The 26011-nt window shown below is 40.2% G+C and overlaps 1 protein-coding gene across 3 annotated transcripts in view; it reads right to left on the bottom strand.

The window, feature by feature from the left end:
- The window catches only part of mei4 (meiosis-specific, MEI4 homolog (S. cerevisiae)), an 85613-nt gene that overhangs the window by 48814 nt on the left and 10788 nt on the right, over nt 1–26011 (bottom strand). For 2 of the 3 annotated variants that reach the window (XM_085432664.1, XM_085432661.1), the window contains exon 4: nt 11341–11472. The exons of the other annotated variant lie outside the window; for it this stretch is intronic. In XM_085432664.1, the coding sequence (XP_085288790.1) occupies nt 11341–11472 (132 nt within the window). The remainder of the gene's footprint in view (nt 1–11340; nt 11473–26011) is intronic. 3 annotated transcript variants of the gene reach the window in all.

The following is a 26011-nucleotide window of genomic DNA, read 5'->3' as shown; positions in this document are numbered from 1 at the left end:
TCACTCCAGCTCCCAAAGGTTTCCTGTAAATTTCAATGTGCTGCTCGTATGACTAATGCTCAGCTCTGATTAATGTAATCAGTGTTTTTTATCAAGAGTAGACAGAAATGCATAGCAACTCACTATTTGATGGATAACTCATGACGCACACAGCTCTATGATCGTGTGCTACAGGGCAGCAGCGTGTTTGTCAATGCAATCCAGAGTTTAACGTTGTTTATATGCATATTTAGATTGTCCGGTGTCACAGATCTCCCACAGGAATAAATGATTACGAACATTATTAGATGCTGTTAGACAGAAAATCAACTGAATGACATGACAAATCACAGACACAATAAATAAACTGACCTGCTGATCGCATGAAAAACATGTTATTTTTGCGAGTTATTTACATCGTTCAGGTATTACATGAAGACAATAAATCTTCATGCAATTGCAAAACAGAGACTAAAACATACACCAAAATATGTCCAAACCACCAAACCACGTTTAAAGCCAGTCAAAAACTAAATGTACTCCAAACTCAGACGCCCTCTACAGGAAAGGGCAGAGCAGGCTGTACCTGCTGCGGAGACTCAGGTCGTTTGGGGTGGAGGGCCCACTCCTGAAGACCTTCTATGACTCTGTGGTGGCTTCTGCTATCTTTTATGGTGTGGTCTGCTGGGGCGGCAGCATCTCTGCTGGGGACAGGAAGAGACTGAACAGGGTGATCCGAAGGGCCAGCTCTGTTCTAGGATGCCCTCTGGACCCAGTGGAGGTGGTGAGTGACAGGAGAATGGCGGCTAAGCTGTCATCCCTGTTGGACAACGTCTCCCACCCCATGCAGCAGACTGTGACAGCACTGAGCAGCTCCTTCAGTGGGAGACTGCGGCACCCACGGTGTGGGACGGAGAGATTTCGCAGGTCTTTCCTCCCCACTGCTGTCAGACTCCACAACAAAGACTTTAACTGAACAAACACACACATCCACACATGTGCAATAACACTAAGTGCAATAATCTTTTCTGGCATCGTTGTATTTTTACTCAGTTGTATATAGCATTCGTATTCTATTTTTATCTTATTGTATATTTTTATTCTATTTTATTCTACTGTATATAGTATATTATTTTATTCTATTCTGTACAGCTGTGTACTGTATTTATTCTTATTGTATTCTAATTTTTGCCTCATAACTTTTGCACTGTCCACTTCCTGCTGTGACAAAACAAATTTCCCACGTGTGGGACTAATAAAGGTTATCTTATCTTATCTTATCTTAACTCATCTGCCATAAAGTTCAGCCCGTTCTTATTCCCAAGGCGTTCCTGAGGAACGCGAAAGGTGACCTTCAGCGTTCTTATGCTATGCGCCAGGTTATGGGTTAAATCCAATAGAATTACGGTCCCGCGGTAATACACATTCCAGCCATGTATTCCAGCCCTAACCCTAACCTGATCCCTAACCTTATCCAGCACTATAATGACATTAAGGCTATGTCCACACGTACCTGGGTATTTTTGAAAACGCAGATTTTTCTATGCGTTTGCACCTTTCGTCCACACGTAAACTGCGTTTTTGGTCACTGAAAACGAAGATTTTTAAAAACTCCGGCCAGGGTGGATATTTTTGAAAACTCTGTTTTTGCATTTACGCGCGGACGAAAAAAACGGAGAAAATGCAGCGTCAAATGTGTGCGCATTTTTTGATGTCACACTGTGCGCCACGTTATTGTTTCGGTGAAATGAATTTCTACAATACTGTTACTGTTAATTGTACTCTCTGCAGTGTTTAAATGCTTACATATACACATACAGTTACTGTCCCTCCACACATACGACTCGGTTCTGCTTCTATGCCCCAGCTTTGTTTACTTTTTCCCACCGAGGCTTCTAGACTTCTGATTGGCCAACATTTCTGCACGGTTAGGAATATATCGCCACCTGCTGCTTTGGCATGTTCATAGCAGCGTTTTCCTTCATTTCTGCCTTTACGTGTGGACGGGATTATTTTTTAAAACGAAAACGGAAAATCTCCGTTTTCAAAAATACCCGTGTACATGTGGACGTAGCCTAAATAGTGTTTTCCAAAGCGATTTAAGTAAAATGAACAAACATGTGTAGATTGATTCCAAATGGTTCTCATGTTTCCTAATTTTTCCGATTTCATAATTAAGGGACGTGTTGGGTGCCCAGAAGTGTAAGATGTTGACGATTTGTCACCTAGCATAAAATATTACACTTTGGGAGTGAGAATGTGTTGCAAAGTTTTAGTCACTTTAAGCCCGCGTGGGACTGAATCTGATCTGAATCATTAGTTTAAAGATGAAGGTTAGCCAAAAAACTGTAGTATCTCCAGCTGAGAACTAGGGCTGCTATACAGCATTAAAATGACTAAAACTTTCTGGCACATTCCTTAACGGCACCACACATAGCAACTAATTTCAGCCTGAATGTTTATGTCACTAATACTGACTGCGTGATTTGGAGTGACATTAAACTACATATTACTTTGCTGCCACAAACGATTATTTTGATAGTTGACTAGTCACCGATTATTTTTGCGATTAGTCGACTAATCAGATCATCACCCATTGGACGTACAGCTTATTGCACCAGCAGCATCTGCTCTTATATAACTATCATTAGCTTATAGCCTTAAGTGTTTCAGGTATGTGCTAACTAACAATAAAGACAAGATGATGGTTTATTAAATTTTAATGAAATTTGCAGATTTGAAGTTTAATAAACTCCTTGCTATTTAAAATATAACAGGACACCGGAGTATATTCTCCAGCATCTCACACTTCTGATAATCAGTTGTCTGCTTGATGTTTATTCAGCTGTGTAAAAACTATAACTTTAATCTCAGCCAAGCCGATTAATCGTGGCAGCCCTACTGAGAACTGGATGTACTTTTATACTTATGTGGCCGGATGGGTTGCGCGTGTCTCTCTCTCTTGGTTGTTTGCTTGCTTGCTTCACCTTTTCTCTCTTTCCGCTGCATTCGCTCCTTGTATCATGTGATTGGGCTAATTAGGAACCTACCTGCATATTGATTACAGGGTGGTGTCTGTCTGTATGAAGGGAAGCCGTTTTTTTTGTTGGTTCATTCCTCCCGAGCTTCTGGCGCAACACAGTAAATGCTGGCCTATCGTTACAGGTTAATTTACCGAGATGATCGGATCATGTGACTGCTACAGGTAAGTAGTGAAACTAGTAGTAATATTTCTGCGGCAGAGTATGTTTAGAATTAGATTATTAATTAACCTAAGCTAAAGGTTTAAAGGCACCGTGAGGTGAAATAAAGACACACCACTGGGTATTTTGTTTTGAAATGAATGTGTTGGTGATAAATTTCTGTCACCCAGTGATATGCTATTATGAAGGAGTGTTCACTTTCTCTGATGGTCCTGTTAATGTTGGCAAGAAAAATCAAAACATTTGAAAATGAAAGGAGACAAATAAAATCCACCCACTCACTTCTGCCACTGTCATGATGGTTCTCCTGTCAAAAGAAATCCTCCATGCTGAGAACTACTTTTCACTCAACACTGCTCATGGGGTCTGCTGCTACTGACAAAGAGCTGAGGCAGGGGTCTGTTCATGGCGTTGACTCAGCCTGCCGAGAGTGTGAAAGATCTCAGTTCTGTATGGGGCGAGCTTGTAACTGCAGAGCTCAGTGGTTTTCGAATGACGAACAAGAAGCTCTTAGAGGGTCTTTGTAGCGTCCCAGCGGGTCGCCGGCAAAGTAATATGTCGTTTAATGTCACTCCAAATCACGCAGTCAGTATTAGTGACATAAACATTCAGGCTGAAATTAGCTGCTATGTGTGGTGCCGTTAAGGAATGTGCCAGAAAGTTTTAGTGATTTTAATGCTGTATAGTGTTGAATTGGTTCATTAGTTGAAAGACTAAAGTTAGTCATTAAAAGAGGATTTGAAGCACTTTGGACTTTAAAATGTAGTCAAACTATTTTTACCTAAAAACTGCAATAGAAATTAAGTAAATGTTAAAGCATTCATTCTAGACCCAAAATCTAAAATGTTAGATTTTTTCTGACACAGTATTTTATTCTATTGCATATAGTTTTGTATTTACCCTGGCCCTGAGGTCGTCAAGCTTGTTCTCCAGTGACTGGACGTTGGCGAGCAGGATGCTAGGCAGAGGTGTGCGGTGTGCACGAGCTCTCAGCCTGTTCCTGACGCCGGCTCGCTTCCCTCTAGGCTGCCACCGCTTCCCTTTGTTCTCCCTCAAGATCTCACTCGGCCAGCTCGGATCCGGAGTTAAAAACTTCGAATTGTGAGTAAATTGTATACCAATAGAGACAATAGTGTCACTGTCATACCTAATGTACCCAATGGTGATGATTTTGCCGATTTAGAAACGCTGAAAACTAACTTAAAAAACAAAGACAAAGAAAAAGTGGTCGGAGCAGTCGTGACGGCAGCCGACCTCACCGGCGCCATCTTCATCTTCATCTATGCTCGCTTCGAGGCTGCAGCTAAGGACTCCAACAATGCTAGTGCTAGCGGCGCTAACGGCTGCAGACAGGAAGATACTGCCAGCACCGGAAACGTGCTCGTCATCTCCGAGCATGAAGTAAGGAGAGCCTTTATGAGAGTGAACACCAGGAAAGCAGCAGGACCAGACGGCATCCCAGGTCGTATCCTCAGAGACTGCGCATACCAGCTAGCTCCTGTGTTCACTGAGATATTCAACATCTCTTTATCTCAGTCGGTGATCCCCACATGCTTCAAAGAGTCCATCATTGTTCCTGTCCCGAAGAAACCCCACCCTGCTTCTCTCAATGACTACCGCCCTGTAGCCCTCACCTCAGTAGTGATGAAGTGCTTTGAACGCCTGGTCAGAGACTTCATCATTTCTTCACTACCAGACACACTGGACCTACTACAGTTCGCTTACCGTCCAAATCGTTCCACAGACGATGCCATCTCTCATCTCCTCCACACATCACTCACTCACTTGGACACTAGAAGGGGGAATTATGTTAAAATGCTCTTCATAGACTACAGCTCTGCATTTAATACCATAATTCCCTCCACACTCACCACCAAGCTGGAGCATCTGGGACTCAGCTCATCTATGTGTCAGTGGATCTTCAACTTCCTAACTGGCAGACCACAGGCAGTAAGGAAGGGCGGACATGTCTCAGCCTCCACCACTCTCAGCACTGGAGCCCCCCAGGGGTGTGTTCTGAGCCCCCTGCTGTACTCTTTGTACACATATGACTGTGTGGCCACTACCAGCTCCACCACCATCATCAAGTTTGCTGACGACACCGTCGTGGTGGGCCTGATCTCTGATAACAACGAGACGGCCTACCTGAAGGAGATTAGGAATCTGGAGAACTGGTGCCAGAGGAACAACCTCCTTCTAAACGTCAGTAAGACAAAGGAGCTGATAGTGGACTTCAGCACTAAGCAGGAGAGGAACTACCAGACCCCCGTCATCAACGAGTGCCCAGTGGAGAGAGTGGACAGCTTCAAATACCTCGGAGTTCACATCACGCAGGACCTGTCATGGTCCTGTCACATCAACACCGTGGTGAAAAAGGCCCGTCAGCGTCTCTACCACCTCAGATGCTTGAGAGACTTCCAACTGCCCTCCAAGGTGCTCGGGAACTTTTACTCGTGCACCATAGAGAGCATCCTGACGGGAAACATCTTAACCTGGTTCGGGAACAGCACCATGCAGGACAGACGAGCTCTACAGAGGGTTGTGCGATCAGCTGAGCGCACCATCCGCTCCGAGCTCCCTGACCTGCACTCAATCTACAGCAGGCGGTGCTGGACCAAGGCCAGGAAGATCGTGAAGGACCTCAGCCATCCCAGCAACGGACTGTTCTCTCTGTTGAGGTCAGGAAAGCGATTCTGCTCCCTGAAGACCAACACAGAGAGACTGAGGAGGAGCTTCTTCCCGCAGGCGATACGGTTTCTCAATCACACCACCACACAGTACTGACCCACACATACAGTTCTTACACACACACTGGACATTCTGGACATTGTTTTCACTTCATCACTTAAATCACTTTAAGCATATTTGCACTGCACAAGACATAATGTGGATTGCACAACACTGGTCACTACATTCTTCATTTCCAGTTAATACTTGTACAGCTGCTGTTATTGTGTATATATTTATTTATATTTCTTCATACATTCTTATATAGTTCTATATTGTGTATTTTGTTGTACAGTTAATTTATTTTCAACTTTAATTTATATATTTTATCTTATTCTTTCCCAGTTAAATTTACCCTTCATTCTAATTTGTGTTGTACAGTTATTTCATTTTTAACCTTAATTTATATTTTATTCCTTCCTAGTTAAATTTACCCTTTTTAATTTTTCATATTTATTTCCTATCTTATTCATAGCCTTTTCCTTTTTTGTTTTCTTTAGGTCACGAGCAGTTGTCCAAGCATTTCACTACATATCGTACTGTGTATGACTGTGTACGTGACAAATAAAATTTGAATTTGATATTTTGATTTGTATTCTATTGTTTAGAGTGAGTTATTCTTTTTATCTTATCCTATTCCATAATTTTTCTTAATTTTTGCTGTTAAACTAGATCTAAAACCAGCCCAAACCTAAAACAAAGTCTAAATCCAGTCCAAACTCAAAACTACATCTAAAACCAGCCCAAACTCAAAACTAGATCTAAAACCAGCTCAAACCCAAAACTACATCAAAACCAGCCCAAACCCAAAACTACAGCTAAAACCAGCCCAAACTAGATCTAAAATGAGTCCAAACCCAAAACAAAGTCTAAAACCAGCCTAAACCCAAGATCAAAACCAAGTCTTAAACCAATCAAATCCCTAAACTACCCAAAACTAAGTTCAAAACTAGATTTAAAACCAATCCAAACCCATAATAGATCTAAACCAGCCCAAAACCAAAATAAATCTAAAACCAGTCCAAACCCAAAACAAACCTGTCTACAAAAAGGCCCAAACTCTAGAACAAAACCAAGTCTCAAACTTGTCTAAACACAAGTTCAAAACCAAGCCTAAAGTGAAGAGAAAAACTTACCCACAACCAAAACTAGATCTTAAACTACTCCAAACCCAAGCCAAAAAGCCAAAGCTAAGTGTAAAACCAGTGCAAACCCAAGAACGTTGACCTTTAGGCTTTGTTATACAAAAGTTTACATAGATCTCTACTTCTGTGTATCAGATTATTTATACACTGTATGTATTTTCAGGAAACTAAAGGTGCTGGAGCATTTTAAGAACCTCACAGTTGGGGAATGACCTACATGCACAAATCAGACTAGAGCCTGTGACTGCTTTTCAATCTTCTTATCTATGACATAGTACAGTTTTCACTGAACTTTCACTGGATGTTTCTGTTTCACTAGTTAACATCCCGCAAGTCTCTGGTGAAATGTTTAAGGGGTTATGTTTTACTCTACTTACATTTCAGCCCAATAGACCTGAAATCGCTGTTGTTGAGGAGTTTGCTTGGTACTTAAGTTAAAAGTGAAGTTAATTCCTCATGAATGCTGACAATGAGTGTCATTTACCTTTACTTTGAGGTTTTTTTTGTGCACTTCACCCTTGGGGTGAAGGGCAGAAATTTCTAAAAATCAGTCTGAACTCATATAGTCACTAATCCCCTACTTGGACATAGCAGTCTTACATAAAGCACTTCTCACTTTGTCCTGAGGCTTTCCATTTGGTTTTACATTAAATAAGTGGACAACTCAGCAGTTTCCCCTTGTATATAAAACTGTACAGAGTGCAAATAATGGGTTTAAAACATTTTCCTGATATAAAAAACTGGCCCAGTGTTTTCTTTTTTCCTTAGGCAAATGTATGCATTTGCTTTTTGTGCAATGAAGCAAAAGTAGGACCACAAGGAAGGAAAAATCACCAGGAATTTGGTCAAAATTGGTTATTCTGAAGTAATGTTTAATCTGCTACAGCTTAAAATAAATGTTTGTTTATTAAAACAAAGGGAAAATGCACAGATGGTGTATGTAAGCAAGGTGATGCAGACTTTCTTTTCTTCATGTGGACCAATCTCACTGAAGGTCCATTTTGGGGCAGAAAAACTACTACAGAGTCAAAGACATCCTCTAATTTGAGTCCAGCCAGCTCTACCCCAAACCACGAATACATTCTATGTGTTTTTAATAGAGATGGGCCGATCCGATATTACGTATTGGTCTGATACTGACCTAAATTACTGGATCGGATATCGGAGAAAAATAAAAAATGCAATCCGATCCATTAAATATCACAAAAGCACCTCACAAAACTTGCAACACACCGTAACTCACCTCAGAACGTTAGCACGTCGGAGCAGTATGCATCACGTGATAGAGCAGCTGTGGCATGCGGGACCTGTCGGTGGTCTGGATAGCATTTGGAGCTTTGCTAGCAACCCGGCATTTCATCGCCGACAAAGTTATCCCCGAGAGAAGTAAAGCAAGTGTGTAAGTCCATCTCTGAATGTTTGTAAAGCATTCCTGCATTAAGCTTAACAAGCGACTGCCTCTCCTGCTGCTACTTCAATCATGAAACTGCTTAATGATCAGCTGATCGGCTTTTCTGTCGCGAGTCCGTCTCTCTTGTTTGTTTTTGGCCCACTTTGCACCAGAAAGAGGAAACCAGCGGCTGAACAACAGCAGCACGTTTAAGCTTGATCAGCTGTTGTTAGAATGTATTTAATATTACTTTCTACTCCAGGATCTTTTTCTACGTAGCTGACGCTGGTAACTGTGCAGGGGCGGATCTAGCAAAGTTTAGCCAGGGGGGCCGATAGGGCATGAACAGGGAAAAGGGGGCACAAAGACATACTTTTCTTTCTTATTCTCATTTAAAATGTCGAGCTTTTAATAAATAATTATCTGACACCCAAAGTTTTAATTTGATGTAAAATGAATAGAAGTCAATTACTGTATATAGTGACTATTAAGTCTAATATATATACACCCTAGTAAGCTATAGTACTTTTTCCTTTGGAAAGGTACCATCTGTGCAGTCTGCAATTTTGTTGAAGAAAGATGTTGAATCTATTTAATATTTCTTGAAAAATAATTGATTTCTGTGCATTTTTTTTTCACACTGCATCAAATTAAAGTTGATTACGTTGATTAAGCATCATGAGGTGGAGCGTGAGGGGTGGTTCCCTATTTTTTATTTATTTATTTTTGTTGTTGCTGGGAGTTGGAACCCTATTAGTTAGGTTGCTTAATATTTACGCTAAGTACTCTTTAAAATACCAGAATAGGGAGGATTGTCATGATCCTGGGTCCTTTTGACCCAGCATTTTGTGTTTTCTCTTCGATTTTGGTTCTGTTCTTCCTTTGTTTAGTGTTTACTCTGTTCTGCCCGTGTGTTCCTGTTTTATTGTGAAGGTCTGCGTCTTATGTGAGTGTTTTCAGTTTGCCTCCCTAGTCTCGTTATGTTAATCACTCCCAGCTGTGTCTCCCACCTGTGTGTAATCTCCCTGTGTTCTCTGAGTGTATTAAGTTGTATTTTCTGTCTTAGTAATTGCTGGTTCGTCTGTGTTGTTTCCCCTCGGTCTCCCTGCGTCTCTCCGTATGTATTTCCCCGGACCTCTGCATCTTCGTTTCTGGTTTGTTTTGTTAGTTTTACCCAGTTTAGGTTTTCCTGTTTCACCTTCACCCACGCCATTGCTGTTTGTATTTTCTTTTGTTAAATAAACACTCACCTGCTCCAGAGCTGCTGCCCTTTGGGTCCTTTTCTACATTCCACACGGCTTGCCCCGGCAATCCGTGACAAGGATGGTGTAGGTTTAAGTTTATTAGATTGATCAGTATTGCTGAACTATGAAACTTTTTTTTTTTTTGCATACAGGTATAACAGAATAGCTTTAGTGTAGTTGTTGTTTTAAACTTGAGTATGAACTTATACAAAATGCAGCAAGATATTTAAAAAACAGTTTTGTTGATTAAAAAACACTATATCGGATTCATATTGGTATCGGCAGATATCCAAATTTATGATATCGGTATCGGACATAAAAAAGTGGTATCGTGCCATCTCTAGTTTTTAATAGCATACTTTGTTAGGAGAAGGCATTTAAAACATATTGAGGACTGCGGGCTGAAATAGTTTTCTTCTGAAGGCTGTGATTGAAGAATTGAAGGTTCAACAGAGGCAGCCATCATCATTTACTGTGAAGCAGAGCATGATTGTGTGTTTCAAATGCTGCTCTCCAGTTTTTTACATAATGGGAGCCACACAGCTCTTCCCCCGAGAGGCTGAACCACAGAGAGCTGCAGGCAAATATGGGACCGCCGTCTGCAAATACCAATCTCAATCCCATCTCTCTAGCCTTGAAAGAAAAGAGGAACAAAAGGCTTGTGGGGTGGGGAGGGATGGTCTCTGAGACATTTCCATGGACACACTGATGGCTGCCCGTGTGCTTGGAAATGTCACACCGTCATAGCAACAGGTTTAACATCCTGCTTAATTCAAGTTCGCAATTACAGGCCTCGTGCATGCACACAGGATGATAACAGGGCCGCACTTTTACGAAGGACTACCTCTTCAGAGTCTTGCTTACAGATACCCATTACTGCTAGTTTGCTGGAGACAAAGGCTTCACTGCAGCTCAAGGCTGTTTTGCATTGTCAATATCTCCAGTGAACAGTGTGTTCAGCTGTTTGTCCTCTTTAACTTGGCTCTAAAAAAATGCAGCATGGATAAATTTCAAGTGAGCGTGACCGACCCTGCTGAGTGGGAGGGAAGCTCAGCAGGAGCAGTGAAGGGGGAAAATTGTCTGTATCCTTTTTTTTTAAATTTTGATTTTTACACATTTCCATTTCGCAGGACCCCGGAGGCATGACACCTGCCTCTGTCTTTCACAGGAAGCAACGCCGGTCACACGCAGCTCTCACCTGGTCAGAGAAACCCACTGAGAAACTCTTGAATACGGTGGACAGGAAACCTGTAGGAAGCGGTATTGATTACGGTCTTTCAGACGCGACCGTGGCAATGAGTCGATAAGGGCAAACTGTTTGGGCCTGAAGCCTCGTACAAAGGGCGACTTTGAGGAGCAAAAAGGTCAAATAAAAAATAGATGTATGAGAGAGAGAGAGAGAATCTGTGGGGAAGAACAATAAAAACAAAACAAAAAAAACAGTGAGCACAAGTCACACATTTATGATCTGAACATGGTTTTTTAAAAAAAGAGCTGCAAAGCTGCAGAGACTGGGAAAATAAACCTGCAGTTTATCAGCGGGCAGCGGAGGACGAAAGAAACAAAAGGGATCAGCATTGTCACTGAGCCAAAAATAAAGACACAGGAGAAGAGGTGGAGGAGCAGGTGTGGGGAAGGCAGCGGGCGTTTACCTGGAAGGCTTGCCAGAGCTGATCGGCCAAGGCGCCGATCTCTGAGAGGATGTGACGAACGAGCAAAGATGCTGACATGCGGCTGCTACCCAGCGCGATCACGTACTCCATCAGCTTCTCCGCAGGCTCGAGCTGAGTTTGGAAAAACACCACGATGATGCTTCCTTAGAACTTTAGAACTTAATAACACAGAACATAAAATCTGTAAATACACTGATTCTGTTTCTCAAGATTCTAAACTAATCATAAACAGAGTTTCTGCAGGATTCACCTCCAGCATCAACAGTTCATCATGATATCTAACTTTGTAAAATAAACTAAAACGTGGACATCATTTAGTGATGCATTTAACATGGATCTCTCTACACTCACATTTTACAACAGACACAATAAATAGTTAGTTTATGAAATTAATAAAGCTTTTTCTATTGACACATGAGGAAAAGGTAGAACAATGTTTCCCAGTTCAAAATAAGCTTTCTTAATCTGATACTGGGCCTTTGTGCAGCACCTCATATCAGCCTGTGACCGGAATAAGCTGTTTTTTAACAGAGGGTTTGTCACACAGCAGCGGCACGACCAATGGCAACTCAATAACGACTTGAATTCACCAAACTTTTATGAAAAAAAACACTGATGTAACAAAACAAAGACAACCAGAATCAGGATCAATCCTGATCAGCAGGTCACGAAAAATGCAATAAGTGAGACCTTTTCTGAATAAACCCAGCAAATAAAGACATAAAAAAGATAAGAATAACATTGTTATGTTTAATGTAAAAAATGGCTCCAGTGAATGGTTCAACCTGAGCCAGAAGAAACCACTTTCACGATCTGTGATTTTTTTTTTTAAATTTAACATAATTTTCATTTAACCTTTATTTATACAGGTAATGATATTGAGTCTCATTTAAAAGAGAAACCTCTTTCAGACAAACATACTAAAGTATTGAATATTAATGGCTGTAATTGTACTTAGAGCAGGGCGATATGACCAAAAAATATTTATCACGATATACATTTGAAAATTTGCAATAACGATATAACTGACAATATAATTACACTAGATAGAATACTTTACAACTCCACAACTTTATTAGTGCAAAAAAAGAAAACCATCAATGTATTTTCACTTAAACAGCAGCTGTTTTTTATGTGCATTAAAGTTATATAAAAATTTAACAGTGCAAATGCAAATTCCTCGCTGACAGTTTAACCAAAAGACATATCCTCAGCATAACCATGTATAATATCCACAAAACTTAAAAAGAGGTTATACACACACAATACGGTAATATTATGTTGAAGCACAGTACGTATCACTCCGCGAGGCTCCTGCCAACGATAGCCATAATCCTCCGACAATCCATCAAGCGGTGCGGGTTCGTATCCATCAAGGGGGCACTGTCGATTTTCAGAAAAATCAAAGGATTGATTTTAAGTGTGCTGTATTTTCCAAAAAACACGGTAATAACGACGGCCCGCTAGCATGCTCTACCAAAAATAGTGCTTTGTTGTGTATCTGACGGACGAAAGCTAAACCAGTTCCACACTGAAGTTGCAGCATTTTTACAAACCAATTCTGGTTCATCCGTTTCATTCAACGATCTGCTTTTGCCCTTCTTATTCTCCGTTGCCGCCATGCTTTTTCCGCCATGTGCTTATGAAAACAAAGGCACTGAGCATGCGCGTTTTACCCATATTCTATCACGATATTTCATTTTCTTATCGTTGCCCAACATTATACCGGTATTACCGCGAACGGTATGATATAGCCCAGCCCTAATTGTACTTTAGGTTTATTTTATGTCACATTTATTTACTTATTTAATATTAGTTAGTTGGTTGGACACAGATTATAGAGCATATCTAACGCACATCTTCCCTTATTGTCTTTTATTTTCTGCATTATTTGACTCAGGAATGATGAATGGATTTATAAGAGATCAGGACCCTACCTATTTCAGATTTTCCTTTTATTTTGTGCGCCACAAAGAAACTTCTCCACACACCAACACATCCTCTGTGCTGCTCCACAGTCTCCAGACGCCTCACATTTAGAACAAACAAACACTGCCCGAAGCTCATTAACAAACTTTTTAAATTATTTCAGCTGCTGATTTAACTCCAGTCGGGAAAAAAAAATCTAATTTCACTGAAAAGCTCTGCTGAGCTGAGAAAGTGCTCCGACACCCGATGACAGAGGAGCAGCCAAATATTTTTAGTCTTGAGAATATTTTAGAGCATGATTTATAGCAGCATGCTCAATATCTGACATGGAAATACTCAAGTGGAGCAAAAGTTGCTCCATTTTGTAAAATAATGCAGTTTTGTCAATGGAAATTCCAAAAATGAATACAAAAGAATACGTTTTTTACTTCAATGATAAAACACTCAGACTTCGATCCAACCGCAGCAGAGCTTCTTTCCTTGTTTTCCTATAACTGGATGCCCCAGGTGTAGAAGCAGTCGACTCAGAAAAGCGGTTTTTAAATTCCAGATTACGCTCAGAGCGCATCCTTTGCCAAGGCTCCAGTTTTGCAAAGATGGATGAATAAACTGAACTCTAGCATTTTTCTTTTCCTTTTTTAAATCAGCCTTGTCAGTTTTCCATTGGTGGAAATCATAAAAACATCTTTATATGAAAACCCTGTGGTGTTTGTGCTCTATGTGTTACATTTCCACTTTTTCATGTTAGTTCCCTTTCTGCCAAATCAAACACGTGGAGCTCCTCGCTGTGGCGACCTCTCGTAAATAAATACCAGCTGAAAATAACTTTTCTAATTATCAATTAAAATCTGTGAGTTTTGTCTGTGAAACCAAAAAGATAAATTAGTGCTTGTGTATCTAATACAGTCACAAAACATGTATTATTATGCATTATTCTGTTAAAGAAGCTGGGGTTCACCTACCTTTACTTGCATGTGTGCGGTTATTTTGATCGGTTGTGGTTTTCAACGAACGTGCATATTAGAGGAAAATGTCTTTTGTACTGTACTACTGTAGCACTAATTTAATTTTGCAGATTCATCTCATTAACATAAGTTAATAGGTTTTTACAGATTAAGTTACCCGGGAGTGTATAAAGTAATTAACACCGACTCCAATAATTCCATGTATACAGTTCTGCATAATGTGCACTTCCAGTCTGGGAATTTAAATATACTTTGACACATTTCCAGTAAGATTATTTTTGTTTCATTATTTCAGCTTTTACTTAATGATCTTTCACCTGTGGACTGGAAAAAAAATTATGCTGGTAGATCGATTCTGTGGAAAACAGGTGCCTTATATGTGATAATTAAATATTGATTTGGTGAAGATTATGTGATTTTTGTGGTTAAATACTGTGGTGGTTGGAAAGCTCGCCAAAGCAGGCTGAATGTGCGACTGAATCCATTGTGAGAAATCTGTTTTGTGAGGTTAGCTCCTGTCTGAAAGTTCTTCAGAACCTTCGACGATTGTCGTCTCCTTCGCTTTCTGCAGCATGAATATTAGAACAGACTTCAGTCACAGTCTTAAATCCTTCTGAGAATTCGCAACTCTCAAACACACGAGAATCCTGAAGGCAACAATCACTCGACACTGATTGAGGCTGACACTACGAACTTAAATGACCTCCCAACCAAACAGAAGCTGCCCGATTAAAGGTTCACAACAGAAACCAATCAAACAAACTCAGATTAATATTCTCAGGTTGGGTAAAACTATGGGCTCAAAATGTGGTCATAAATATTTTGTACTTGTAAATCAGTTTCTTGTAAATCAGTTTCGTATGTGTAAAAAGAATTTGTGTGTGTGTAACAAAGATTTGTGTGTGTAAAAAATAATTTGCGCGTGCGTAAAAAAGATTTGTGTGTGGACTTAGCCAAAAAAAACCTGAAAGTTACAAGTACGAATTTTGACACTATTTTTCTTCCTTTTATCTGATTGGTCAATGCCATGTCAATCACAAATGTAACAATCCAATCAGAGAACAGATGGGTTTGGCTGTCGGAGGGGCGCTTTTTTTGAACTGCAGGTCCTTGAAGGGTAATACAGTTTGAAGCTGGAGGATCTCTATATAAATATCCGATAGCAGCTAGGTCCCCTAACTGTTGAAAGGATAAAGTTGTGGTATATCAGTGGTTAGAAATATTATTATTACTTTAGGATTAGTTTAACACAAAGTTAGGGCTGACCCGGGACCACTGCTGTGAGTCACAGTGCGCAGCATAAAAGTCCTTTCACATCGGACGCAGGATGTGCTGCTAATGCTAACTGCTAACTAAAAGCAAAGGATCCAGAATTTGTTGCGCTGGCTGCTGGGCTCTGTGGGTTTTTGCAGCAGCTCTACCTGTACTAGATGCACCTGCTCCTTGTCGTTTCTATCTCTGACTTTATGTCCTCTACAAGAGTTTCTGGTTTTTTTGCTAGTTCTTCAAATGTTAAATAAAAACATCTATGCTAATTCATAACGAAGAAAGCTTTGTAATGAAGACTGTCATTTCCAAAACACTGCCCGCCCCCACCCCGCGGTCCGCAGCGCTGTTGAAAAGGCTGTGGAAGTCCCTATATTAAACACGTAAACCTGTGACACAAAAATCACCAAACTCGGACAACCACAGACTGTTTTCCTTCGTGGTGATTAAGGAAAACGCTGGGTTGGCATGTAAAAGGGCATTTATTCCCTTCAAAGACCTGCAGTTCAAAAAAGCGACAGCCAAACCCATCTGTTCTCTGGTTGGATTGTTACATTTGTGATTGACATGACATTGACCAATCAGATGAAAGGAAGAAAAATGGGGTCAAAATTCGTACTTGTAACTTGCAGGGTTTTTTTGGCTAAGTCCACACACAAATCTTTTTTATGCACGCACAAATCTTTTTTACACATACAAATCGTGATTTACAAGTACAAAACCGATTTACAAGTACAAAATATTTATGACCACATTTTGAGCCCATATGAAACCAGCAGATCACCAAGTCCTCACTCGGTGACACACCTCCAACACCATCTTTAAAAAAGGGGTCTTTACTTTAACCAGGCAGCTAGGTGATGTTGCACCCATCAAACATACAAAAACAGTGCATTTGTTTAGGACTATTTTCAGTGGCGTGTTTGGTGCTTTCTTGAGTATTTGTGGCAGCAGGACTCTTCAGGGTAGCAGTGCAGCTCACTGACGTGTTTTTAATAGTTTTAATGGAGCACACAAGAGGTTTTTTGACTAGAATATTAAAAGTATACTGATCCCAAAACACACTGTCAGCCATTTTACAGCCGACACATCCAAACTGTCCTCTGATGTAGTTCCGCCTGGCAGCTCCAAAAACAGCAACCAGGGGGTGAAATACCCAACTCTCAGACTTCATTAAAACTTCAATTTTGAGCAGGGACCACGTCCAGTTAACCTACGACTGACCTGGCAGTTTGAAGCCCAGCAGAGAGGTGTAAATCTTTATTTATTTATATGAAAGAGACAAAAAGCCAGCCTGCATCTCCTTTCTGCTGCTGGAAAAATTTTTGCCTTTCAACCAGTATGACACACTCTTTGTAAAGTTTTGTTATTCTCCTTCTGTTCAGCTGTGAGACAGACTGAGGATTACTCACAGTCTTTGGTTTGATCGTTGGAAGTTTTTTTTCCCCCCTTAAATTTACTGCAACATCTTCTTATTTCATGTCTTTCATGCGTTACCTGCACATCCTTTAAAAATGCATTTATTTTGTATGCCTTTGGAAAAATGATGTTACAGAGTACAAACCTGTGCAAGAGGCCTATTTTTTTAAGCCTAGCTTCCTGATTTGTCTGCATATGTGAAGGCACTGTAAGAGTGAAAGGCAGCACCGTCAGAAAAATTAATGGTGTGATATGAAGGCAAGTTTAAACACTGGCTGGATCCAGGGTACGAGAAGGTAATAAAAGTTCGTCCAGCAGACAAAAGGATGACATGGGTAAGATGAGGCAGCGGTGGAGTTATAAGAAGTCAGACAGACACCAAACTGTTCACCCTCTGAAAGGTTACTGCATGAAATATGTCTGCAGTTCAGCACAGAGGGAGAGTGACATTTGAACGAAGCCGCTCGGGGATCCGGAGCTGGCAATTTCACCCTGTGAGCTCTTCATCTTGTCCAATCTCATTCGTCTTGGCACACAACAGCTCGTCCAGGTGTGTCTGAGAAATGCAGGCAGAAATAAGAGCTCACCGTGAGGACCTGAGCAGCTCTGAAGGCAGGACCTACCACCGAATAAACTGCAGCTGTAAACTGAGGCTGTAAGCAGTTTGCTGAAACTTGCAGAGGACTCTTACTCAGCTGTTTTCACTGTTTGAATACACAGCCAGGGTTTCAGAAAAAGGCCAAACAATGATGGTATAAAACTGTCTAAAGCTGTCACATGGGTCTCCGTTTTCAAATTTAGTAACACCAAACAGTGAAATCTCTTGTTATTCCTTTCTGCACGACTACAAAATGACTGAGTGGCTCAACAAAATGCTGAAATGCATCTAATGAAGACTGTAGCTGATAGAAGTGATCAAGTTAATGAGCACAAAGGGGTTAAGTGCTAAAACACAGGCATGCACAACCTGTAGCAACTTATCCAAGAAGTCTGGAGCATGTGAATGAATACGAGGTAGGTTTGTCAGAAGATCCCAACTTTTAGAAGAATGTTAAAATTATAAACGCCCTGTCTCACAGTGATGTTGAAAACCCTTTCCAAAGTCGAAGTCTTGAATAATCAGGCCCCATCATACCTTGAAGACCTCATAGTAACCGAGCAGAGCTGTTTGCTCTCAGACTGCAGGCTTACTTGTTGTTCCTCAAGTATTTAAAAGTAGAATGGGAGGCAGAACATTTCAGGCCTCTCTTCTTTGGAGCCAGCTCCCCGTTGGGATATAGGAGACAGACATAAATAAAACTGGACCTTTCGAGTGTTATTGAAGGGTGAACTGGGGTATCTAATCTATTTAAAAACTAGTTGCATAAACAGCAGCAACAACAAAAATAATCTGTGTAAAAACATGAAGCAAATGACCTGAATATGAGCAGATCTGTAAGGTGACACTTCATAACTGCCAGTTTAGCACTTATTATCTGTAACTAAACTTTAGTTAATAGTTTTTATTAAAACTGACATTACTGACATTCAGCATTGAGCTGTAGCGACGATCTTTGCTGTGATTCTGACAACGCTGACTGTCACTACATAACAGATAATTTAGCTGCTTCCTTAGAAGAGTGCCATCTAAAATGTCCTCAGAAGTCAGTGTGCCATATGATTGCATTAGCAATAAATTTAATAACGCTCTATATTAACAGTTACACACTATATAGAACCACTTTATAGAATTATATTTGTGCGCAGATGTTGGCAGCTATCAGCAAATAGTTATCAACTATTTTGAAACAAAAAAAAGACTTTTTATCCATAACAGCAAATGAACTGTACAACAGAAAATACAAATGCTATTTATGGCCTCCTCACAACAAAGATAAGAAAAGTAAACTGGGCCAATATGGCATGTTTGTTAATACAGAGACACACATGTCAATGTGATCTCTGGTCTCTCACTCAGAGACACAGGTCTCCGAGTGTCCAGCGTTCAGACCTGAAGACACTCTTCATGTGAGAGAAAATCTGCTCACACAGATATGTAGAGCCAAATACTGTCAATAAGGCCTCTGCAATGTTCTGAAGACAGTTAAACTTGTCAGGTAGTGATGTCCAGCAGGTGAAAAGCTCCATGAACACGCACAGCTGTGGATTCCAGCGTTCGTAGTTCTGCAAACTTTGACCCCCACAGAGTCGAGCTTTTCAGTTCAATCAGCTGCATTTCGATGTCCTCTGTGTCCAGCCAGTTAATGCAACACAAATCCAGCTGCTCATTAAAGCTTTCTGGTTTGATCAGAAAAGAAAACATTGGTCCATACACAAGAAAGTCCCAAAAACCCATTGTGAATTCTGACTCGAGTATCCGGATGTATCCGTGTATTTAGGTGGTGCTGATGCTCCTGAAGTTTTTGAAGTGTCTGAATATGGAACGTTCAACATTGCTTGAAAAAACTGCCAGCAAGCAACGTCCCTCTCACCGGTAGGCTAAGTTATTTTTAGCCAATTACAAGTTTAATCTGGTAGTTGGGGTTGTTAGCTAAGATACAGTCATTAAGAAGTGGCACAACTAATGTGTCTATGCGAGTTAATTTGCGATGTGCACCACTGGCCAGGTCATTTATTTTCTAATGCACCATCTCAGATTAATTCACTGTGTGTCATGCCCGGGGCTGGACTGGGAAAAAAAATTGGCCCGGCACTTTGACTAGAGACGGACCTACCAGGTATTATAGGAAAGGCCATAAAGCGTTTCAATGAAAACAAATGCTGTTGTGACAGTGATGTACACTGTCTTGTTGGTATATGTATACATTTTACATCAGATAAAAACTTGTTGTAAGATTCAGATAATTATTTATTAAAAGCTAGACATTTTAAACCTTTAAAACCGGTCGGAGCGGGCACGCTCCATTTTCTGTAACTATTTTTTAAATCCCTGTAGAACCGGAACCACGTAAGCTAGCACAATAATTTGTACTTACATCTTATTCCATCAACTTGTCCTAAGTCACGGTTTCCTTCTACATATAGCTTTGCAAAAACAGCATAAAAAGCGCTTGAAGCAACAAAACCATAATATTCCAGAAACACGCTTTGCCGATCCGATCACCTGTTTATAACACTTCCTATGTTGGAATAGACGTCAGCGCGAACTGTCGCGTGTCCACCATTACCTGGCCAAAACTGGAACTGACGTCATTTTCGTGGAAAATGTAGTTTTGTACCTTCGGGGCCTTATAAGCCTGTACTGGTGTTTTTAAAAGTCATGTTTGACTTCATACTTTTCTGAATAGTTTCTGGGATGCTTAGAACTCAAATTGCACTATTTATTTTCATTTTTCCAGCAGTATATAAAAATTTGTGTATCTCAAAACTAAAACTATGAAGACACTCAAAATAAATTTCCTGTTGTTAGAAACTATTTTGTGCAACCTTAATGTATTTACAGTTTTGAGGAACAAAACTTAAATTTCTCTAACTAGAAATATATGTAAAAAACAAAAAAACAACAACTATTTTTTGTAGTTTATTGCACTTTTTTGCAATTTATGTAGTTATTATAGAGTTAATGCATACATATTATCAAAATCTGGGCTATAACAGTTATATTGATGTATAGCAACTTGAAATACTCCCAAAAATGGCACTACAGCATGTACAAATATAAAGATAACTCTGGCAGACTTGGTTCTATGGTAGGTCTTAAAGGGTTAAATGAGAATAAGAAAGAAAAGTATTTCTTTGTGCCCCCCATTCCCTGTTAATGCTCTACCTGCCCCCCTGGCAAAACTTTGCTAGACCCACCCCTGCACAGTTACCAGTTTTCAGCTACGTAGAAAATGATCCTGGTGTTATTTGTCTCTCAGAAACAGTTCATAACTTCCCTTCAACTCATTCATTTCACCTAAAAGGTAAACCTGTTTGTCCTTTACCTGTTCAGCTCACCACATATCCAAACCGATATCATGACCAGCAGCTTTACAGCTGTGGCTCCAGCAAACATCGGCTGATACTAGAAATTAATATTAAATAAATTCTAACAACAGCTGATCAAGCTTAAACGTGCTGCTGTTATTTAACGCGACATCTGCTGGTTTCCTCTTTCTGGCGCAAAGTGGGCGATAAATAAACAAGAGAGAAAAGGCGATCAGCTGATCATTGATCAGTTTCATGATTAAAAAACTCCTGCTTTGTGTCTTTTTTAATTCTAGCTGAAGTACGGGACAAACTGTGTTCCTTCTCAGCTCAGTACGAAACGCGTAATATTTTCTCTGAATACGGGACGATTCCGGTTTTTACAGGACGGTTGGCAACTCTATTAACTAACCTTATGAATAAAATAAAGTTCACTATCAGTAACATCATAGCAACCGAACAGCTGTATAGAAACTCCGTCATGCTAGCTAGTACACAGTAAGAGTTATTGTAACTGACTGTAAAAAGTCAGCACAACGAAAATAAACTAAACTTGGTTTAAATCTGACCCAGATAGACTGCAGGTCATAACTTCTTACCTGAAGTTCAGTTCTCTCCTCCTTCTGCCTCCCCTTTCCGTCATCCACCTGCTGGCCTCTGTGGAAGCTCCGCCATAGCCACCACCAAACAACTGAGTTATTTTTACACATCGACCAGCATCCGGCCAGTCCACCACCTTTCATTGTTTATACCGTTACAAAACAAACAAACAAAAAACAATCGGCCCATAAAAATGAAAAATCACCATCACAATGCCCGGTGGGCCGATGGCCAGTCCAGCTGTGGCACGCGTGCCCTGGGTTGCCGACCCCTGCACTACTCTATATTTCTAGGAATACAAAGTTTTAAAAAAGCAGTGATTAAAGTCACTTTATGGTGTTTTTAACTTTTTAAAACCTATTTCTTATGAGTCACTCAATTCAACATTTCAAGTCATAATAAGAAAAACAAAAGATTAAAGAATAAATCACTCCATCCTGGATGATCAGTTGTTTTATAGCTGTCCCCCAACAAAGAAAAACTGCGAGAGGACTCGTGTTAAACTGCACCTGAACCTCGCCTTCCATCTCCAAAACCTAATTTCCAGGACCTCTGATTCATGTATACAGACCACCTCTTGTTTTGTGGGGAAAAAAAGTCATCACATAAAGAAGAGTTAGAGCGTCGATTTTGATAAGACTTGTGCTGGATGGTGTGCGGTGGGCCTGTGCTAGACAGACCCAACAGATGGCATGAGTGAATATGTCCACACAGCAAGATGAGATAAACAAGTTAAATATTACAACATGCAACTGTCAGCCACAGCACCAAACACACTGACAGGTGAGGAGAATAACACTGATTATCTTGTTACAGTGGCACTGCCAACGGGTGGGATACATGAGGGCAACGGGGGAACAGTCAGTTCTTGGTGTTGATTCACTGATGGAAAGAAAATGGATCTGAGACTTAGAAAGTCACAGATTGTGATGGTTGAATGACTGAGACAGAGCATCTCGACAACAGCAAGGACCAGTGATGAAATACCCACCAAAAGTGGTCCAAAGATAATCAGTGAGCCAGCAACACAGTCAGCCCGATGCTCACTGATGTGTGGAAGGAGTGAACTCTGGACCGAAGCATATTCAAGTGCACATTTGTTTTATTTGATGCCATTCACACACAAATTGGAGAAAGGGTTTAGGATATGGAACCTCGTCTTTCTCAGGGCCTTGAATGTATTGTAACAGCACATTTCAAACAAGTTTGGGCAATTCTTTTACATTTCTTCATCAAATAAACATGCAAAGAGTCAAGACTGTGGCTCTCTGTGCAAGTGAAACAGGCATGAGAGCCAAATAACTTAATCTGAAATATAAAAAAAATTCTTGATGTCTCTACAGGAGAGAACAGTAGTGGTGGCTGATCACAGGATCCTCTCAACCTATCAAGATAGCAAAGTCTACCACAGAGAGAAGACTGAAAATATGGAGGTTTCAGGTAAGTTGGATGGGTTTCTCCCAGAAGGTCGTCATGTTAGCTTCGTGTCAATCAGTTCTGTTTGACGCTAGACTGCTAACAGCCAGACGGACAGACAAACATAGTTTGAGAGATATAATTTTAAAATTTTGTGTGATGGCAGATACCAATAACCATTTGAGCTGATTTAATTTTAGTGAAAATCAGGTCAAGGTCACAACAAATGTCAAAATCAGTAAAAACATCTTCAAGCTTCCCAACAACACACCTGATCTTTGGGGACATAAGTACCTAGGTTTGCTAAGCTAACCTTCACCTTCATTATTAGCGCCCAAAGTTCACCTCGGGAAAAAAAATGTCTAGAAACCACATAGAGTAATACATCATATGAACAGGCACGAAGACAGCTGTCCAACACGCTTTTTATTTTTTCAATTCAGCATGACAGTGACACAATAACAGGCTAACGTCATCATAAAAACAAAGTGCTAATACAAGTTAGTGTAAGTGTTAGTACAGCCCTTACCCTAAAGGGGAAGGGCTGTACTAATTCTCTGAATGCTTTTGTTCTTAAAGTGCTGGACTGTTTGATTGGATCCCTTTAAAAACGAAATTTCATGTATAAAATTTCACTTTAAAATTTTAGATAAGTCCCTACAGAGTAATGGTTCAATAATTCATTCATTACTTTTGTATGCTGATGTATATTAGAATAATAAAATACCAAGGCCCGCCTTAACTCACACCAAACCTTTCAGGAACAATGAATTAGACCAAAAATGACCCAAAATAATCAGCAAAGTCGATCCAGAAATCTTTGAAGGTTGAGGTACGACTATGTTGCTCATTAATCTGATTTTATCAGCATTTCGACCCACAAACAAACGAAGACTAAAAACAGCTACAATAAATCCTGACAAACCATCACAAATGACTGAAGGGTCAGACTGAGCCGCATGCAAAAGACTCTCCACAGCGTATTACAAATTAGCATTTTAACAATGATTATGACAATTTGCCCAGCTACATGTTAGTCCTCGATAAGAGGAAATTGGGTATAAAAATGTCTGTAAGCGCTTGAGTTTTTAAACCTAAAATTAAAGCTGAGACTGTGAATCACACCTAGGTTTTTTAATTTCAGATAAATTATGGTGGGGAAGCAGATCCAAAATTATTCGCTTTATATAACCTATAATTTCCGCACATTTGGTTTATGTATTTGCAAAACGAAGAAGAACTCCGGGCAAGACAAGGAATACTTTGAGTTTAAAATCCTGAAAGATATAACATTTAAGTCCTCTCTTTTTTAAAGCAATTGCATGAGGTAATCACAAGCAGATTAATCATTTATTTAAAAGTAAGTTTTATTATTTTGTGTTCAATTGTGTTTGCAATTAAACGAAAGTTCCTGACAGAAACAGAGCGACTGCTTGTGTATAAAACATCTCACGATAAACTGGATCAAGACTGATGTTGTTTATTAAATGATTTCAACAGTTTTAATAGGCAGGGAGGTCGTAATAATGCACGATAGTGTTCTCCCTCATCTCTGTCAGTTAAAGGGAGACACTGAAATCTACTCAAAGCTCCACGAACTTTGCCAGACAATCTCGTCTGCTCACAGATATGAAATTGTTCTTGAACGGCGTGTTTAATAGATTAGTCTGGTGTCAGAAAGCTTTACAGTCGTGTCCCAGCTGCCGTTTTTTCCTCCTCGATCATGTCAGGAGCCGTTTCCAGTATTATAATTACCCCTGCCCTTCATCTCTGACCTCCTCTGCCATATACGAACTGTCTGTGACAATCAGTTTGACTGGCAGAGCGATGGCGTGTTCGTCAGAAACAGAAAGAGTTCATTAAACGGCTATCCTCAAAGTCCTTTCCAACGTCCTGACCCAAGAAGTTACAGAGAATGCAAATTTTTAATGGAAGCTGAGAGAAGGCTATCAGCTGCACAATGAAAATGCTTAGTGTGCTGGAGACCCCAGAGCCCTGCGTTTAAAGATAGAGCAGTGAATGACCACATTTTGCTTCAGATATAAGCGCTCTTAATTATTTAATAAGACGGTTCATAAGGTGCTCCTCTGCAAACTACTTAATAACAAATACGTAGAATAAGTGGGACCTCTGAGTATTTAAAAACCTAAAAATAAGTGAATGTTTGGATGGCATAAAACATGTGACACAGCAGGGTTCAGTGTGTTTTTCATTTTAACAAGTGAAAACGCTTCACATGCTCAACAATGAAGGCCGTTACACCTGGTTTCTGTAGCCAGGTCCACACTCCTCCTACCAGGAAAATCAAGCTAAAGGGGTTTTTGTATGCTTGCATTTGATATGACAGAGCAGCTGTGTTTATCAGTGATGAGCTAATGATGAGCCGTATTCCAGTCCGGTCGTGTTACAGGTTAATCAGGAGTGACAGGAAACATGTAAACAGACAGCATCTGCCTCTCCAACTGCCAACCACGAGGTCGAAGAGCTCAGACTTCATGAAAACGTCGTGCTGAAAAGTTTCATTACCCTATTTTCTGTTAACACCGACAGACTGCGAACTCTTAACTTGGAGAATGCAACATTTCATTCATCAGACCAAAGCAAACACTGGAAACAAGAGGAGAGCAGAAAACTACAAAACCTGTGCCATCCCCAGTCAAAACAAAGGATGTGCATGATTTTTAAATATTCAAACAGTTATAATAACATATACCTTATATATCAGTCATGGATGGGCCTCCCAGAGCCTGGACCTCAGCATTTCTGAAGCAGCATGAGATCATCCTGACAGAGAACAGAACAAAACGTAGAAGCATCCAAAGAAGAGTTTTGATTGGAGAACGATTCCTGAAGATCCTCACAGAGCTGACAGAGAGCTGCTCAGAGCTTTACAAAATCTTTAAACCCATTTCCCATTTTCCCAGATAAATTTAAAGGGATGGCTCTAAACTTTTGCACAGCACTAGTTATTCCAGAAATCATCATCTGCTGCTGCTTTTTAATGCTTTAATGAGTTAAACACTCTGTAAAATGTTTTTACAGTATTACTGTTAGCAGTGCGCATTATCTGGGATGTTTCAGTGCCAACAGCTCTGAATTGACATGCAAAGGCTTCGTCCCAAAGCTGCTGTTTTGTTCTATAGTTC

Source organism: Copadichromis virginalis, linkage group LG15, assembly GCF_057382275.1.
Source record: "Copadichromis virginalis isolate Kocher_CV1m ecotype Utaka linkage group LG15, C_Virginalis_male_GT1.1, whole genome shotgun sequence".
NCBI classification, from domain to species: domain Eukaryota; kingdom Metazoa; phylum Chordata; class Actinopteri; order Cichliformes; family Cichlidae; genus Copadichromis; species Copadichromis virginalis.
This window is presented reverse-complemented; position numbering and strand designations above follow the sequence as displayed.